At 35.2% G+C, this 19,808-nt stretch overlaps 1 protein-coding gene across 4 annotated transcripts in view; it reads left to right on the forward strand.

The window, feature by feature from the left end:
• Window positions 1-19,808, forward strand: part of LOC105475476 (cyclin dependent kinase 14) — a 594,776-nt gene that overhangs the window by 294,684 nt on the left and 280,284 nt on the right. For all 4 annotated transcript variants that reach the window (XM_011730740.2, XM_011730739.3, XM_071094797.1 and 1 more), the window contains one exon: window positions 13,466-13,589. In XM_011730740.2, coding sequence (XP_011729042.1) covers window positions 13,466-13,589 — 124 coding nt within the window. The remainder of the gene's footprint in view (window positions 1-13,465; window positions 13,590-19,808) is intronic.

The raw sequence follows: 19,808 nt of genomic DNA on the forward strand, positions 1-19,808 counted from the left end.
AAGAAATTTGCCAGAAAATAAACCAAAAAATACAAAGATGAAAAATGGGAAAGAAAGTATCAAAAAATCAGAGGTCTAATATAGGGGATCCCACATCTGAATAACTGAGGAATAAAGAAAGGAGGGAATCATTAAAGTAATATCTATGAAACCATAATTTTTTCAAATGTATAGGCTTGAGTTTTTAGATTAATGCCTAGAACATTTTAAAAAAACTGAAAATAATGTTCATTATTGCAAAATTTCAGAACACTGGGTTCAAAGAAAAATCCGTAAAAAAGGAAACAGGTTTACTCCACGGGATCAAGAATTACAATGGCATCAGATATTCAGCAGTAACACTGAAAGGGGGATGGCAGTGAGACAATAGCTTGAAAATTTGGACACAGAAGTGTTTTAAGCCTAGAATTCTGTGCAAACTGTCAGTGAAGTATGAAGGCAAAATTACCATTTTCAGATACACAAGGAGTTGAAAATTTTGTCTGTTACATTCTTTCTCAGGAAGATACTTGAGGATATACTCCACTGTTACTTAAAAGATGGGAAAAGAATTTGGTGTTGAATTAGTAGTGACCACAAAGAAAACTAAACAAAGGGAAACAAACTGACAAACAAAAGAACTAGATTATTACTAACACCAAGAAAAACAAATTTTTATGCAGGAGAAGGAAAGATATTCATAGTAAACGTTATAGCTCAGCTGTAAATAACATTTACATGGTAATAATAATTTAAACATTGAATGTTGATATAATTTAAAACAAAACAAAAAATACCTCTTTAAGTGATAATGCTGTAGCCAAGCGCATTCCAGGACCAGCGTCCTGGATCAATGGTTCATTCCAGCCCCCGACATTTCATAGAAAATAAACATCAGGATCACTGAGATGATGGAGTGTGTTAAAGGGCCTTTTAACTCTTTGTCCAATGTTCTTTTCCCTGAGCTACATGATTAATACATTAAATTACTGTAATTAGCTTGATTATTTGTGACTTTAGAAACACTAAGTCACATAGGTTCATCATCATTTTCATATTGAAGATAATGGTGATACTTTCTCCAAGGGTATGGAAAGTTAAAAAATAGATGTAGCTTGTTAAAGCCTTGTGTTTTGGCATCTGAATTGCAGTGCATGGAAGCAGACAACCCTTACTACGATGTTTGTTTCTATGAGAGGCCACTCATCTAATTATGCATTGGGATTTCCTCACTGTTTGCTTGGAGACAAGGATCTTCTCCAGGGTTGCTTTAGGATCTGAACTGCGGGTGAAATTATTCTCAAAAAATTCTGACTATGACATAGTGACAGATGTCTCATGGGTATTTCTGTTTGGTATATAAACATATTTTTTCATGTGGTGATATTTATTGTCACTTAAATCTATGAATATAAAAATGAAGAACATAAATATAATATTTACTAAGTTAACAGCTGTTTATAATGCTGTGCTAGATATTAATTTTTTTTTAAAAGTTGATCTTCCCATCATCTTAGATTGTTAGGGAAAAAAAACCAAAAAGCCTCAGCTGAACTAAAATAAGACATTGTAATAGTTCTTTATAAATTTATGGAGATAGGAAAACCAGGAGAGATAAGCTATTATCTTTAAAAGAGCATGTCCTTTCAGTAACACAGAAGCTCTATGTTTGCTAAACACTTCACAGATTATTAAATGTTCAGAATGTGATAAATACTTGATTTTTATTATGGTGAACAACAGGAAAACAAAGTGATCAAATCATGTTGCTTCTAAAGTTAGCAATTTCGACTTTTAGTTTCATCATTCTTCAGCATGACAGTATATATAACATTTTAAACATTTATCTAGGATTCTAAAAATATACATATTTTTCTTTGTTTATATTTTATATGTAATTGTATATTGTAAAAATGTGGATATTCTGCATTTAAGAATTGTGTAGATTGTTCCTTAGTGAGACTTGGGTAGAATTTCAGGCATTACAATGGTAATGTATCCTGGAAGAATGAAGGGGAGAAAAAAGAACAACTGGAACTACACATAGCTCCTGATTTCATAGTAAAGCAAGATAAGATAATTTTGTACTAATTCCCAGCAAAACATTTGTGAAAGTTTTATTTTTCTTGATGTGTATTTCTTGTAAGCACTGGAATAGACTCATTTTTAAAAGCCAGTGTTAACTAAATTTCTAGACTCACTTTGCTACTTTAATTGCTTATAAAAGTTGTCTGTTATCAATATGGCATTATGAAATAAATATTCACTAATAATCAGTGGTTTATTTCTAAGCATAGTATCAATTTTTGACAAATGGGTAATTTTAGCAATTAATTAGTGGATGATTTAAAACCTGGATCAAAAGCCTGAGGACATTAGCCTTGTTATAAATACTTATGATGATTAAAGGCATTGCTACCAGTTTGTAGATGGTGATAACTGGTATGTGGGAAACTGGTTAGAGTATTTTTGGAAAGGTAGTTAAATTCCCCACCCCCTTTAAAGACCATTCACTATGAGTTATATTGGGTTTGAGCTATCATAGTTGAATATAGAACTTGTATTAATTCTTGATTTTATAATTCTCAGTGGTTTACAGATTGACCATTGCATTTTCACAAATGACTATAATGGTCTAAATTTCATCCTTTATTCAGTTTTTCATTTATTCTTTAAAAATTGATAAGCATGAGAGACTGAAAATTAAGATTCATGAAAAAAAGATTAATTGATGCTTTCTCCAGCTGATACCCAGAAATGTAGATGTTTGAATCTTATTACCATGATGAGATTGAATCTTCCTGTGTTTTTATGTAATGTACTTCCATTTCTGTTATCATAATGACTTTTCTAGAAGATTCCCTGCAAAAACACATTTGCCCCTTTTTTTTATGAACAATTGAAAATGACCAAAGTAATTTTGAACTTCCTGACTTATTCTCTGAAGTATCTGAAATCCTGTTGGCATAAAGCTGATTCTTATTTTTCATTTCAATAGATATATTAATGAAAAGGATAGGAGATTTATTATGGTTGAAAACTTGCTATTTTTCTTTAATAGACCAGAGAATAAGCAGGTGTATAAAAGACAGAATAATGCTATGCCAAATTAAGATTGTCTTATACAGATGGCACTGAGAATTGATTTCTAAATGAGACTTTCTAATGTTCAGATAGAAAACCAAGTGGGCCGGGCGCGGTGGCTCAAGCCTGTAATCCCAGCACTTTGGGAGGCCGAGATGGGCGGATCACGAGGTCAGGAGATCGAGACCATCCTGGCTAACACGGTGAAACCCCGTCTCTACTAAAAAATACAAAAAAAAAAACAACTAGCCGGGCGAGGTGGCGGGTGCCTGTAGTCCCAGCTACTCGGGAGGCTGAGGCAGGAGAATGGCGTAAACCCGGGAGGCAGAGCTTGCAGTGAGCTGAGATCCGGCCACTGCACTCCAGCCTGGACCACAAAGCGAGACTCCGTCTCAAAAAAAAAAAAAAAAAAAAAAAAAAAAAAAAAAAAAAAAGAAAACCAAGTGACACCTGATTTTCTCAGTATTCTTCATTAGATCTTCTCATTTAGCGCCTAATAATTTCCTACTACACATGACTGTGAATATTATAGAGCCTTTCCTCATTCTGTATTTTAAGAAATATGATTATTTCATGAGGCCATTAAAGAATGTTTTAAAAATTTGACACTAAGTCTCCATGTCCAGGCTTTTTTTTTTTTTTTGGATGTTTTCATCTTATTTTTATAATAATAAAATAATCTTCCATATCTAGAAAGTGGAGGACTAACGATAAAAGAAAATGAAATTCCACATGTCAGCTCATATTGTTTTGGACATTCAGAGGGGATCTGAGTAGTGAATTTTCTGGTTAAGATGTGGGGCGTACATTTAGTTGTTTAGAACATGTCTTTTGCATCCTCGGGATCATCTGCTGATTTGCTTGTAACAATTTGGATACAGCAAAGGAATTAAGGCCAGCTAATTAAATAGTACACTGTTTCCTAGAGATCCTTTAAAAACCAGATTGAAAAGAAATCACCCCAAAAAACGATGAAATGCAGACAGTGATTGGAAGTGTTACAGGATTCTTTAATTGTTAGTTACCCAACTTGGGAGTTCCCATTAAGAACAGGGGAAACACCCTCCTGGGCTTTACACCCATCGCCTTGCCTCTCTCCAGTTTAAGATGGATCTACACACGACCTGTTTGTTTTCATGTTTTCCAGGACAGACATGAGACCCTGAAGGGAAATAAGCTCAAGTAGTAGAGTATACACATATTGTCTTGGATAGGCACAGCATTCATGTGTCCAGCCAGTACAGTTCATAGGTATTTTCTCATTCCTGTATAAATTTCTGTTACTTCAGACCCCTCTGAGAGGATGGAGAAAGAGGTTTGTTGATCATACGTATCTAAATTCACAAGTTGTTAAATGTCACGTCCCATTTGAAATTAGTTTTTCTTTGATATAGCTTGTTTTTGTGATTTACTCCAAGGCCTTTAAACTTAAGATCTATCACCTTTGTCAATTTTTCAATCCACATCTCTCTCTTTTTAGTTATACTAGCCTTCTCAGTTGATATTAAGTTAATTTATTTTGATTTAGTATCTAAGATGTTACTTTAGTCAGAAAAACCATTTAAACTCTGAATATTGATTTGTTTTCATTGTGTATAAAAAAGAATGGCCCTGTAGTTGGGAGAGAGTAGCATATGTTCCCAAATGAAGTTGAGTAGGAAGAACCACTGACTCTCCATTTCCCAATTTGGATTTTGTGCTATTTCTGTATAGTTCAGAAAAGCGCTTATTAGTCAGGTCAGTCCTATAATTCTGACAGACAGAAACTTGACAGTGACAGAATAAGATTATGTTATTTGAATTTCTTAGAACACTTCTTTCAGCTTTTCTCTTGGAAAATTACGTTAGATAGCTATTAAATCCAACAGCTTGTCTTTAACAGTTTCTACTCAGCTAGGGAATATTTCTAATACTAATTTTAGGCAGATGCCCACCTTTATTAAAGGGAAGACCCAGCCCCCACCCCCCCTCCATCCACATGCTTCACAGTATATACAAAGTCCAATAACTTGGAAACCTGCTTACTGTACTAGATCTTCTTTTACAGAACTTGACAAAACCAAGATCAGTCACACTAGCCTCACTTCACTCATTATAAGTCTCCCAGCTCTAGATCCCATGGCTTTAAACTGCCTGCTCATTGTGGGCACCTCCATACCGGAAACACCACCTTGCTTGGTATCCGCCATTGCCTTGAAGTAGAGAGTGTGCAATGGAAGGCCAACTTACTTGGTAAGCTAAGCAGTTATTTCCCCGGAAGGTTGCCCATGAACCTGAAATTCTCATTTTTTGAGTTATTTCTCTCCAGAAAGTTCTCATCTTTAGGAAAAGCATATTAATGTTCAAAGATCTTAAAGAATGTAAATTAAATTGTTACATTATCTGGAAATGACAAAACATGTTACTTATGTCAGAGCCTTAGAGAGTGTAACTAAAAAAGCAGAAAGAAGAATGGAAGAACTCAAACAGGGCAGAGAAGTGGCAAGACAGACTCCTTTTGCTACTCAGATTTTCCAAGAAATGGATCTGTAAAATATATATTGCAAAAAAATACACATGAAAGGCCTGATGCCTTAGCATGAATGCTTGTGTCTTATACCAGTCCAGTAGCACACTTAACGCTGTCAAGTATGTCCAAAGTGACACATGGGGTTTTATTTCTGTCTTTTTTTAATATCTCTGTATAATCCTCTGAGTATTCTCTAAAAATTCGGGAAGGGGAACATCACACACCAGGGCCTATCACAGGGAGGGGGGAGGGGGGAGGGATTGCATTGGGAGTTATACCTGATGTAAATGACGAGTTGATGGGTGCTGATGAGTTGATGGGTGCAGCACACCAACATGGCACAGGTATACATATGTAACAAACCTGCACGTTATCCACATGTACCCTAGAACTTAACGTATAATAAAAATAAATAAATAAATAAATAAGTAAATTCAATACTTTGAATTGCAATGATGCTTTGTAAAATTATTTGGGTGTACATTGCATTACAAATTAGGATTTAATATTTACATTAGCTGTTTTGAAACTTAACTAAATGGAATGAATCATGATGAATCATTTTGTGGCTTTTAAAACTGAAGACCTAGTATTGCAGTTAAACCATTATCTGATGCATATTACAAAATATTTTGACATTGACTGCATATTATTGGGATTTTAACTAATTATTTTTAACTTCTAGAAAGTTGGATATATGGATAGTTTAAGGTTTGTGCATTAAAAACCTATGGGTTTTTAAATGATACAGTGTTAAATATGGAACATAGTATTTGAAGTATTTATTATTCATATATAACTTTCATTTATCTACCAATATCATATTTTGTAGCTTTAGATTCACATAGTATATAGCTGTTTTAATTAAATAGTATGCACACCTTTTTGGATAGCAGCCTTCTTAATTATAGTGTCAGAGTAAGACAAAAATGGGTTCAAGTATCAGCACTGTCTCTTACTTACTATGTGTTCCTTTGACCAATTCACTTAATTCCTCTTTTTTTTTTTTTAAACATTTAAGTTCAGGGGTACATGTGCAGGATGTGCGGGTTTGTTACCTAGGTAAAGGCATGTCATGGGGGTTGGTTGTACAGATTATTTTATCACCCAGGTATTAAGCCTTGTATCCATTGGTTATTTTTCCTGATCCTCTCCCTTCCCCCACCCTCCACCCTCTGATAGGCCGCAATGTGTGTTGTTCCCCTCTATGTGCCCATGTGTTCTCATCATTTACCTCCCAAGTATAAGTGAGAATATGTGGTATTTAGTTTTTTCTTGCTATGTTACTTTGCTAAGGCAATTCACTTAATTTATCTGTGACTTTTATTTCTTTTTCTGTGAAATAGGGATAGTAATATCTACCTGGTAGAGGTGTTGTAAGGGTTAAATTATCGAATGTATATAATACACTTAGCAAAATATCTATCATAATAAGCACTCAATAAATGGTAGTGATTCAACTCCAGTTGTTTATCTTATAAAATCCCTTCCATTTCTGTTATTCATAAAATAATGGAATGATGTAATTTAACAATGTGAAATGGTTAACAAAGATATCTGAGGCTCAAATCAACCATGTTTAAGATGAGAAACCTGAGTTACAGAGATGACAAAAGAGTAGCATAATTATCTTAGTAAGACGTTACTGCTGTGTTGTAAATGGTAGGGCCCATTGCTAATGACTCCCATTAGTAGATTTCTTAGTCTCTTGTAAGCCCTGAGAGACCCTGCACATTCCTTAAAAGAAGTTGACACATGCCCTGAAAAATCTACAAGAAATTCACTGTGCTTCATCTCAGATTAAAGTGAATTGCATATATTAAATAATCTATGTATTTCTAACCATTCACGGAGCCTGACACCTCTAGACACTGAGAAAAAGAGCATCTGACCTCACCTATTTAGACTTTGGTGAGAGGGATTGGTTATAATGCTTCTTTCTTACTGCAAGTGTCAGTAGTTCTGAGCAATAAACATAACATTGAATCCAATAGTGTGTGCTTTATATAAACTTACTTTAAAAATTGTGATAAAATACCATTTATTTATTTATTTATTTATTTATTTATTTATTTATTTTACCTACTTAAATTGTGAAGAGTTTCAGAAGGAAATAGAGGAAGTGTTAAGAGATACTCCCAAGAAGTAAATGCAGTGGTGCTGAGAATATGCTGTTTCCTGCTGGGGATGTCAAGACAACTGGCTAAAGATAGATCTGCTGCTAGTGAAAGTGTCCCTGTTCATCATTTCATTACTATTTAAGACATTTTCTCATTGGATTTTTATTACAGAAAATGAACATATTCAAACTGGAATATAAATCTTCAGTGATCCTACTGATGGATTTGGGATGAGTCTCCTATATAAAGGAATAGAATATCCTGAGATGGCAAAATATTCTTAGGAAGATCTTATGGCTACTATAATAGAAAGATAAAGAGTTTCAGATACGTTAATTTATCTAGTTCAGCACATGAAGCTGTCTTCTCTCATGTTATCTATTTCTAAGATTTTGAACAGCAAAAACAAATTCAAGAATCATGTGCTCATTATATTGTATGCTAATTGAGGCTTTTACAAACTTCAGTTCACTTAATAATAAAAGCACTTTGACTGTATTGGGTGTATAACTATTCATCCATGCATTTATTCAGCATCAACCTTATTTAAGTTAATGAGGTGTGGTGGAAAGTTCACAAGAGCTGTGTGATGGTTGGATGACTATGTTTCTTATGTCTTTAGAGCTTTAGTTTTTTTCATTTGTTTAAACAAAGGGAAAAATACAGGATGGTAGATGGAAAGGATTAAGTAATTTGTTGGGGGGTTTTTGTTTTGTTTTGTTTTGTTTTTTGTTTGTTTGTTTTTGAGGCAGAGTCTCACTCAGACTGGAATGCAGTGGTGTAATCTCAGTTCACTGCAGTCTCCGCCTCTTGGGCTCAAGCAGTCTTCCCACCTCAGCCTCCCAAGTAGCTAGGACTACGGGCACACGCCACCATGCCTGGCTAATTTTTTGTATTTTTTTTTAGCAGAGACATAGTTTTGCCATGTTGTCTAGGCTGGTCTCAAACTCTTGGACTCAAGTGATCCATCTACCTCTGCCTCCCAAACTGTTGGGATTACAGTTGTGAGCCACCACCCCGGGCCTGATTAAGTTATTTGTATAACATTACTTAAAATAACCTTTAAATAAGAATAAACTTTCAGTAAGTATTAGTCACCCTTCTTTTCTTTTTAGTGCCTGAGATTCCATTGGTGTTTACCAGGTTTTATTAGCAAAGCTGATTTGTATGCTTTAGAAAAAGAGTGTGTGTGGCCCGCTCCTTGGTGGCCCTTCTTGTTCTCACAGGGTCTCCTGGTTTTTCACAGGAGATCAAGTATAGCTTGCTGTGTGTTTTATACAACAACCAAGTGAAGTGATTTTCTCAAAAATTTAAATTAGAAGGGGACTTGCCTATTTGTCTAGAAGAAGAGCTCTCTAAGGCTTGAGTTTTAAAGACATTCCAAGAGTAGTCCATGGGGCATTCCATTGAACTTAGTAGGTCAGCTGCTTCCTTAGAGCCTTCTCACCCCTATCTGCCAGTGTATATTTTGTTAAGGATGTTAAAATGTTTTTTGTAAATGTAGGGATCAAGGGAAAACTACCCCTTCACCCTCTAAAGGTTCACAGAAAAATTAACTCGTAAAATGCACATTGATTTGAGAAAAGGCACAAACTTATTTTAATGTGCATAGCACAAGGTCATCATAGAAGAATAATTACCCAGTAACCCAATGTGAATAGATGTTTATATATTCTTATTAGGAGAAAGGGAGATGGGGAGGTATGGATGCTTTTAGGGGTGTGGTAAGTGATTTTTAAGGAAATTCAATGGGATTGAAAACTATACAAGAATACACGTCTGTTGGGCCTGCAGAGCAGACAGTGGTTTGTGACAAAAGTCTGTCCAGGTGTGTTGACAGACTTCAGTCTTTCTTCCTAGGATAAGAGTTCAGTTAATGGAAACTCAGGAAAGGGATCAGAGGTAATTGTTTTCTTCTTTGGCAGGTCCAGATTTTAGGCAGTTAAGGGGATTCAGAGAACAACTTCATCCTGTGCTTTGGGAGAGACAGAGAATTGAGAGACAGGGGCAGAGATGGGAAGTGGGGCAGAAGGTCAAGGAGACCTTCAGACTTCTTCAGTTCAGTGTGTCAAAGTGCCATTCTGAGGGTATCAGTTTCTTTGAGCTCCACCGTAAAAGTTTTCTAATGGTTTTCAGAAAGTTGATGGTCCCCTTGCCACAGTTAATTTTATGAGGTCGAGTTGGTAGGTTTACAGCTTCATATATTGTCTTTCTCGGAATTTATATTACACCTGCTTGCTTGGTCTTCTCAGTGTTTTCCCTCAGAATGTTAAGGGGTTTGTCATAACATTTTAACTTCTGCATCTACTGAATGCTCAACTCAGTTTCCTTTTGAAATTTTACACGTAATGAATTCTGTTTTCAGAGTGGCAAGTTTCTTGTGATTCGTTCCCTTCTCCCAGGCTATTCTTCTTGTAACAACTGAATCAATTCTACTGCTTTATTATTATTATTATTATTGTAGTTAGATCCACCGTCTTCTATGCTTTCAATATGCTCAGTTTGCGTTGCTGTTAAAATACAGATCTCTAAGTCACAATGATCTGTTTGTGTGTCTGTCATACCAAGTTAGCTGTGAGTTCCTCGAGTCCAGGGACCACATCTTATATCTTATTCCTCTTGGCATCCCTCTTGCATAACAGCACCTACCACATATGGTTGGCACTTAATAAACCCTAAGTGAATTTATGCTGTGGAGATCTGTTCTGACATTTGTTTGGGGCTGTGTTTGTCATGTTTGGGGCTTCATTTGTCATGTATACACTTGGAATTTGAGTGTATAGTGGCATTTTTTCTCTGGTACTGCTTTTTAAATCTCCTTTAATATGGCATTCTATTTGAATAGCTTCTAGATTAGCATGAGGATTATATATTTTCACTAATTACTAAAGGTATTAAGGAAGAGTTCTTTGGAACTGCTTGATTTACCTACGTCTGCCCCTAGCTTCTAGAGAATTCCATTCCAAGGTGCCTGTTATTTGTGTTTATCTGCTGCCATCCAGATGTCTCTAAATTCAGGTCAGTACTCACATTACTGGTTTCAATACCTATTACCCGAGTTATAAAGATAGTTAAAGCAGACAGCCTATGGGTGCTAGGATTAGTATCATACTGTGATAGACATATGCAGACAGGGCAGAGACTGCCCTGGGAGCACGGAGAAGGAGCACCTCACACAGACCTGTAGGGGTACAAGGGCTTGCAGGGGTGGTCAGGGAAACTCTAGGGAGGAGCAGTTCCTGAGGAGAGACCTAAGGAATGCATGGAAAATAGTAGGCAAAGGGAAGAGAAGGCCTTTCCGGCCGAGGAGAGGCGAGGATAATAGCTCACGCCTGTAATCCCAGCACTTTGGGAGGCCGAGGAGGGCAGATCACGAGGTCAGGAGATCAAGACCATCCTGGCTAAAGTGGTGAAACCCCGTCTCTACTAAAAATACAAAAAATTAGCCGGGTGTGGTGGCGGGTGCCTGTAGTCCTGGCTGAGCCAGGAGAATGGCGTGAACCTGGGAGGTGGAGGTTGCAGTGAGCCGAGATCGCACCACTGCACTCCAGCCTGGGTGACAGAGTGAGACTCCATCTCAAAAAAAAAAAAAAGAAAAGAAAAAATACAAGGTTGGAGAACAGCGTGCTGAGTGTTGAGGTGGGCAAGGTTTCTTGGAGCTGGGGAATATAGGTAACAATGCCTGAGCCCGCACCCCCCAAAAAATAATGCTTGAGCCCCTCAGTTGGAATCAGTGTTCAGCTCAGTGGCCTTGGAGGCCATGTGATTAGATGCCCAGATTTTATTCTGTTCATTGGAGGAAGCAGTTCTCTAGCAATCCTTTGCCTGCTGATGTTGATTTCTGCCCAAGATGATGAGTGAGATGGTGAGATGGTTAAGAGCATAGAATTTGGAATCAGACTCTGGGTTTGAGTCCTAGCTCTGCCACTTAATTGCTGTGTGATCTTGAGAAACTACTCTCAGTTTCCTCATTACTAATATGGAGGTTAATAGTAGTACCTACTTCATTAAAATTAAATGAAGTAATAGTCTATAAACTGTATAGAATAGCAGTTGGCACGTAGTGTTATGTATTCATTAAATTAAAATACATTGCCATGGTTAAACAGTTGCATTCTGATAAGACTCTGCTAGGTCCCAAAGATCAGGTAGCATTTTGCAGAATGGCTGTTTCCATTCAAAATCAACTTATTTTTAAAATTAAGTTTGTTATGTGGTTTGCCTTCGTGTTTTTGTTTCGGGTTTTTAAAAGACTTTGATAACACAAAGTGGCTTTATTTTTCCCTCTTTCCTTCTAAACTAAAGGAGTATGAATTTTCTTAGAAGTTGTAAGCTTTAAGCTTCAGGACGCAGGGAGTATCGGAAGTGAAGAATGAGGCTGGCAGCTGCTAGTGATGGTGTGAACTCAAGTCTTTCTGTTTGTTGTACAGGAAGGGTTGAGAGGACAAATCCAGAGAGATATTTGCATCCTGGGATTCTTGAGCTAGTCTTTTAATCTTGACCAACACAGAACAGACTTCTATTTTCTGCTGCTTAGACTCTGGAAATAATCATCTCAATTTACTGCCCCATACATATTGTCACATACAAAGATTTTGAGATAAGTTAGCTTTACTGTTATTTCAAGGTATCCCCTGTAATGAAATTCACTTGGCTTTCAAAGCCCCTGCTTAGTCAGAACATTGCAGAAATGCCATCTTCCAGGGCCCTCAGGAAGTTGCCAATCTTTTCTATTCAAATATTTCAGAATCTTTCTATCATTCATCTTTTACAATTCATTTTAAATTGCCCTGAAACTGCCTTTGGTTACTAACTGGTTATATAGACTAGAATATTGGTGGTACTTAAACGTAAGAACATTTGTTTTTGTTTTAGGAGATGGATTAAAAAATGTCTATTAGGATTATTTTGGCAAGTAAATTGTTTAAAAATATTCTCTTTTTTCAGAAGAAGAATATTGGGAAGCCTAGTGAATCACACTTTTTTGCTATCGAAATAGAAACATTTGGTATGACCCAATATGAAACTTCACAGACAAGGCTATTAATCACTTCTGAAATTATTTCTTGCAAAAGTATCACTCTCGAGTTCTTGACTTTCCTGTTTTCTGTGTTTCCTTTCCCTTTAGGATGGGTTTGCTCTGAAATTAGTGAAAGTGGTACATGCCTGTCTTTAAGCAGCAGCCTAATCTCTATGACCATATGTGCAAAAGCAGTATAATTATAATGCAGTATTAATTAGACAATATGACTGTTTTTGTTTTAATTATTTCAAATCATCTTATCTTTCCCTTCCTTAAAGCATGTTAATGGGTGAATTTATGGGTACCGTGTTCATGTTATTTCTATGGGATTAATTATGTGCATATTGATATAAACTTGGTAAACAGTTCTTTTTTAAATTTCTATAATATTTTGAATAAATTTCCTTTCCTTTCAAACATCATTTTAGTCCTGAAGACTAAATCAGTTTTTAAAAAATCGATTATTTACATTTTGCTTAAAGAACAGTAGTTGGAGTATAGATCTCTCTGGCTGAGGAAGTATCACTCTGGGGTTGGTATAATAGGTTGTTAGAAATTCCTAGATTTACTTCTAAATGAATTAGGAATTCACATTCTAAAATCTCACATTCTGTTGAAATAATTTGGTAGAAAATTTGGTGATGGTTATCCATTTTCACTAAATATTAATACAAGTACTTAGGAGACTGTATGTAGAAACTGGAGTTTGTCTGTGTTTTGATTTTAACCTTTGTCTCCTTATTTTTTCAGTTGTTTTTATTTCAGTTGCTGCGAGGGCTGTCTTACATCCACCAGCGTTATATTTTGCACAGAGACCTGAAACCACAGAACCTTCTGATCAGTGACACGGGGGAGTTAAAGCTGGCAGATTTCGGTAGGAAAGCAGTTAATTACCAGTCTATTTTGTCACACTGTGAGAATGCCAGGCAGATGGTGGCACTGCATTTGTTTAGGTGCACTTCTTCTGTCATCATAGATCATGGTAATTTTTTTTCTCTGGAATGAAGATTTTTTTCTCTTTTTTTATGATAGCATAAAATATAATGCTTTGTGGAGTTTTATAAAATTCAGACTGCTTGTTAGAGTCTTTAATAATAAATGTAAATCAGATCTTGTTAATACATATTTCCAAAGGAAAAGTCAGTAAAATTTTTAACATAAAATATATGCTCCTTGAGTGAAAATTTATTTTTTGAAACTTTTATTATGAAAATGTCAAATATACTCAAAAGTAGAAAAAAATAATATAATGAACTTCAGTTACTCACCACCCAGCTTCAACAATTACTAATATTTTACCAAACTTGGAGAAACCTAAATTTAAACATCTGGACCTTTTCAGAGGATTGCAGGATATATACAATAATGTACGTTGCCCTGAGGCTTTAGTAACTAGAAATCTAGATGTAGTGTTAACCTTCCCAGAATTGACTGTTGTTTCAAGTATTTTCAATATTAATGCAAAAATAGACACTTATTACTATTTAAAAGTTGAGGTTCTGGAGTGAGCATTATAAGTCATTCCTTCCTTAGAAGTGTTGAGATTGTCTTCCTCCAGCATAGAAGCTTTCCTCCAAACACCACGTTTGAGCATCCAAAGGGAAGCAAAACCATTGCATGCTCCTTGCTAGCTCCCCTTCCCTTGATCAAGTCTGACGTTTCTGCGTTGCCCAGGCTCTCTGTCACACTAGAGATTGTGTTGAGTTGATTCTGAGCACTGCGGGATACCTGATGGAAGCATAACATGTTGACATTGCATTGCCTCAATTATTTTTGAATACATATTCTGATTAGAAATTTGTTCCATTAAGAATGGAATGAAAATATTACCCTTGGGACATAAAGATGCCTGAGGTTGAGATGGGCTTTTGCTGGAATATGATTATCTTTTCCCTCTCCACTCCCCCATTAAATAAAAGAAAAGGCAGGAAATATTTGTTTCTTATTTCAAGGTTAGCAGACTGTTGAATACCTTTGGAATGAATCTACTTTGTTGGGTTTTATGAATTCTTTTATTCGAAAAATGAAATAAAACAAAAGTTAGTATGACTAGTGGAGTAGTGATATATTATAAAACTTTATCATTTTCTACTTTGATAAAAATGAAATTCTGTACACATTAGTGTATATCATTTATTAGTGTGTATCATTTATTGCCAGATTTTAGCATTAGAATTACACTAGGCGGCTGGGTATAAAATCTTTTTATCATAGGGTAGACAATAATGGGAGAGTAGTGGGGATGGAGTAGAGAAGGTTTGCAGTTTCTCAAATTCCATATTATTGGCATACTGTGAATATATTTTGTAGTTGGTCGATGTCAGGAAATGAAAAAGTATTTATAATGATTTTCTTATGGTATGTTAATATACTGTAAGGTATATGTTGAAATACATTATTGTATTGAGCATTTAATTATATGAACACGCATTTGTTGTATATTTATAAGATACGTTTTTATACATTTTGTCTGTATAACCAAGGATACAATAGGATTGTATGTTTGCGCTTACTAGGGACTCTTTTTAAATTTTATGCTGATGTTTTCATTGTAGTAGGTAAGTTTATCTTAAAAGATTCTTATGGATCTTTATTTTAAAACTGACATTTTAAAATATCAGATTCAAAAACAAATTGAAATATATTTTTTAAAAATGTAGATGATTTTTTTTAGAAAATTAGAAAAACTACAAAGTATAAACAACTCAGAGATGACAAATGTTAACATTTTAATTGTTTATTTTCCCAGTAGCTTTCTCCTGTTCCTTTCTCTTTTTTCTTGCTTCACTTGCATAACACATAGCCTCAAAAATAGAAATACACTATTTTGTAAGCATTTTTCAAATAGTATGTCATGAATATTTTCTTATGTTGTTAAGATTGACAAAATCATTTGTAACAGTTTAGATTTTTTCCATTAATGGCCAAACATAGTCTCTATTCAGTCCCTTATTAATGAGCATTTTAGCTCTTTCTCATTTTTTACTATTATCCTCAGTCCTGTATTGAACATCCTTGTAGAGGTAACTATTGATTCAGCAATTGCAATGTTGAGTGTTTTAAAGCATTTGATTCTTATGACCAGACGGCTGTGCAGAAGGATCGTGCCCATGCACCTCTCCTCAGAGGCATGGACTGAATCGCCCAGCTTGGAACATGCACTTGGCTTGCATCCTGTGCACAGAGTGTAGTAAGCAAGATTCATGCACCAACTGACAAGTTCCCCCAATTAATTGTGCGATTTTTTTGTCTTTTAATTTAAGACGTGCAATTAACTGTGATTTACTGTGTTTGGGCATGTTTGTGTGTCTGAGATGAAGGAAATGCACTGGAAACTGTAGAGAAGTTAGGCAGTCAGAATAGGATGGTTCCAGGCAGCAAACCAATTAAAAACACAGGGTCTTAATTCAGTGTTTGATATGTGAGGAGCTTTAAAAATGGTTTCTTTGTCTTACCTTTTTTCCTTATGTGAACAAAACCATAAAATTTTGACTAAAAGAGACAAATACAATGCATGATTTTAGTTCTCATATTGTACATGATACTACTTTTATTAGAAAAATATATGAGGTGAAAAGACTAAAATTTATTGAGTTTATTCTATGTGCTAGACACTTAGAAATTCTTGCTTCATTGTCTCTTCAAGCTAGGAATGTATACTAACCTATATTTGTGAGAGAGAGGAGATTCAGAGAGGGTTAGAATCTTGCCCAGGCTTGGACATACAGGTTGCTGGTTGCAAACCTGGAATTCAGATGCTTGATTCATATCCTTCAATCTCAGGTGGCCAGGGCCTTTGTATTTATACATATAGATATTTTCTCTTACAGGGCTGCCTAAGCTAGGAAATTATTGATCATTTTTGTATGCTGTTTTCTATATATAACAAAGATGACACCCATGCTATGTAAATAGATTACACTAGTGCAAAAATATGCATCACATAAAGAACACTTTGTCATTTGACTAATTCAGTAGTAATGAGTGAGTTCAACCTTAATAGACTTTACCTGCTGGATGAGGTAAACCAGATGATAGTGAATTTGGAGACCCTTCAGCTTTAAACAGTATACAGCTCTGAATTCCAGGTGGTCAAAATGCTGTAACTATTCTTTTTTCTTGTAAGCAAAGTCATATTTAAACCCTTACCCTGAGCCTTATTTTCTATATGCATTTTGAATAAGCAAATTACACATGATTTAGAAACACTATGGCTTTCCTAATGCAGAGGTTTGCTCTGCCTGGGTATTATAAAATGATAAATTATATGGAGGCATTCAGACTCATTTCCTAAAAGATGGTTCATCTTTACATAATTTACCAGAAAAATATTTCAAATCCCTTGTATAGCCTGTGTCTTTACCACCTTGTTGTTCCTTGTATACCGTGGTGCAGCCAAACCCCAAACTTGTTTCCACTAGAGGCTTTCAGTGTGCCTTTCCTTTTGCTTAGGATGCTTGTGCTTCTGCTTCTCATGAGGCTGCCTTTTTCTCACCATAGAGGTTATAGTTCATGTCACCTCTTCAAAGGGGCCCCCTTTCCGAAAATAAAATCTTTCCCATTCTTATTGTCTAGTCTAATTTCTTCAATAACACTTCTCAAGCTCTGAAATTATTTTGTTCATTTGTTTATCTATTTAGTTTTTGCTTACACTGCTTAACTGGAAGTTCCATGAAGGCAGGAACTTGACCTGTTTTGCTCACTGTTGTTTGCACTATCTCTAGAATCATGCTCAGCACATGGATGTTCAGTAAATATTGATTGAATGAATAAAAAATATACATGACTAAGTTGAGTATTAATCTAAAGACCAAGACCCACCTGAATTTACTAAGTTCTGTCTGATTAGTTTTGGCAAACTAATAGTTTATAAAATAATTTTCTTTTCCTCAGTGCTGTCCTGGCCATGCATGATGAAGAGTGTAGATGGAATTAGATGGCCTTAGATAGTGTTAAAGCCTCAGGATTGCTCTGAGGCTCTTACACATAGACCCTACACACTCACTTGGTATTTACTATGTAATCTTAGTCTGCCAAAATAAACACCACTAAGTGAATGTAAACATATATAAGATGCATAGGATTTGAAGTTTCTACTCTGTAACCTCTGATTGTCTAAATGTACTGTTCTTGAGAGCAAAGTATGTTAACATTGAGTTCAGAGAACTTAACCCTGTCCCTAACTATCTTGTGACTTTCAAGCCATCATTTATCCCACTCTGAGCCTTATACTCCTTGACTGAAAAACAAGAGCTTGAACATATACTTTCTAAGGTCCTTTTATGGCTGGCTTTTTATGTTGTACATTTCTGAAATTATCAACTTGTTTTCTAATGACCAGATATTTGCTGGTGGGTAAAAAAAACAATCTGTCCATTAAACCTGGGATCAATGCTTTAACATCCCTCCCTAGAATCTAATTTTTGATTCAATCTTTTGGAAATTTAAATGAGAACCTTGCTTCTATAATAAGCATTGAGAGCACATTAAAAGAAAATTATTGAAGCAAGACAAGTAAATGCATAAATAAATTCACCAAGAAATTAAGGTCATTTGCAGTATAATAGTATGAAAACTTAAAAGATATTTTTCCATATAAATGAGATTGAAGCAAAATGGATGAGTCCATAGAATTTCTGCAAGATGATATTGGTGTTATTCATATTTTTCAGTCATTCTTTCACTATTTTCAAGGGTTATGGTCTAACTATTCCAAAAGACAATGAGATTAAAGTTGCCCCGAGAATAAGAGACAGCAAGAATTCTATAATATAAGCATTTAAGGACTTAGCTTATTTTATTGACTGTCCTGGTGGAGAAACAAAGTTAAAAAACTCGGTGGTTATGATAGAATAAAATCACATTAGTTTCTTTCCCATCAGAGGTCTAAAATTTTACCTTCCTAATGTTGATAGTTTCCTCTTCCAGGCTGGTCCTTCTCTAAATTTGAGAGAGGAAATCATTGTAAATCATGTTTTAGATTAATTTGAGAAACACACCAGAAATGTGACTCTGTAGAGGACATGGTAAGTTCATGGCTTGTCATGTGCTTCTCTGAATTCACATAGGTATAGTAGTAAACAGAAATAAATCACCTTCTTTCAGATGCAGAGTAGTCTGTCAGTTTGATAAATACAGTCTCTGGATAAAAGCCTGTTAGTCCCAAAGGTACAGACCTTTACCTATGTTTTAAATCATTTACACACGAAATTCACCACTGAAGTTATAGTCATAAATTTAAGGTTAGATATAACTTAGCTCATTTGTTATGGCCTGCAGGATTCAATTTTACTGTACGTTTCTTTTAGAATATATTTTAACAGCAAAAAACCCTTTATTACCCAATGAAGCATCAATCTACTTCTAAAAGATCCTTTCAACATCTTAACACCTAAACAGTTTTAAGGCAAAGTTTAGGCAGTTGCTTTCATGTAGATCTGAAAGCAAAGAATGTATTTAGAATAATTGATACAATATGAGCCAAAGAAACAGCTTTTTTTCTACGTAATTTCTCTAGGGAATGTCATTAAAACTCTAAATGCAAGTATACATATTTTAAAATCTATTGAACAGACTGTTAAGATTACATGTTAGATACAATTTTTATTTGACATGTGAACTAGATAAAGTTATCTCCCCTTGACACATTACTTTAAAGATGTAGTAACTCTTTTGAAAAGGAATGTTGATACTTGAAATTGTCTTTTCCCTGATCTTGAAACATCAGTTACCTTAATCATTTACATCTTGTTTAATATCCTGCTCATCTCTTCACAAGTTTTTATTTTCTATTCAAGAGGAATGATAATGACATCTAATTATATTGGATCTTTTTGTTTTGTGTTATCACAACATAACATTGTCCCAAGCATATTAAAATGATGAATATTTGAGAGCATTTTTCCTTTTAGATAAACTTTACTTTTTAGAAGAGTCTTAGGTTCACAGCAACATTAAGCAGAAAATACGGAGAGTTCCTATATACCCACTTCCCATATGCACAGCCTTCCCCACTATCAACATCTGGCGCCAGGGTGGTACATGTGTTACAGTCGATAAACCTGTGTTAACCCAGCAGTATCATCCAAACTCC

The sequence above is a fragment of the Macaca nemestrina genome, chromosome 4 (genome assembly GCF_043159975.1).
Source record: "Macaca nemestrina isolate mMacNem1 chromosome 4, mMacNem.hap1, whole genome shotgun sequence".
NCBI classification, from domain to species: domain Eukaryota; kingdom Metazoa; phylum Chordata; class Mammalia; order Primates; family Cercopithecidae; genus Macaca; species Macaca nemestrina.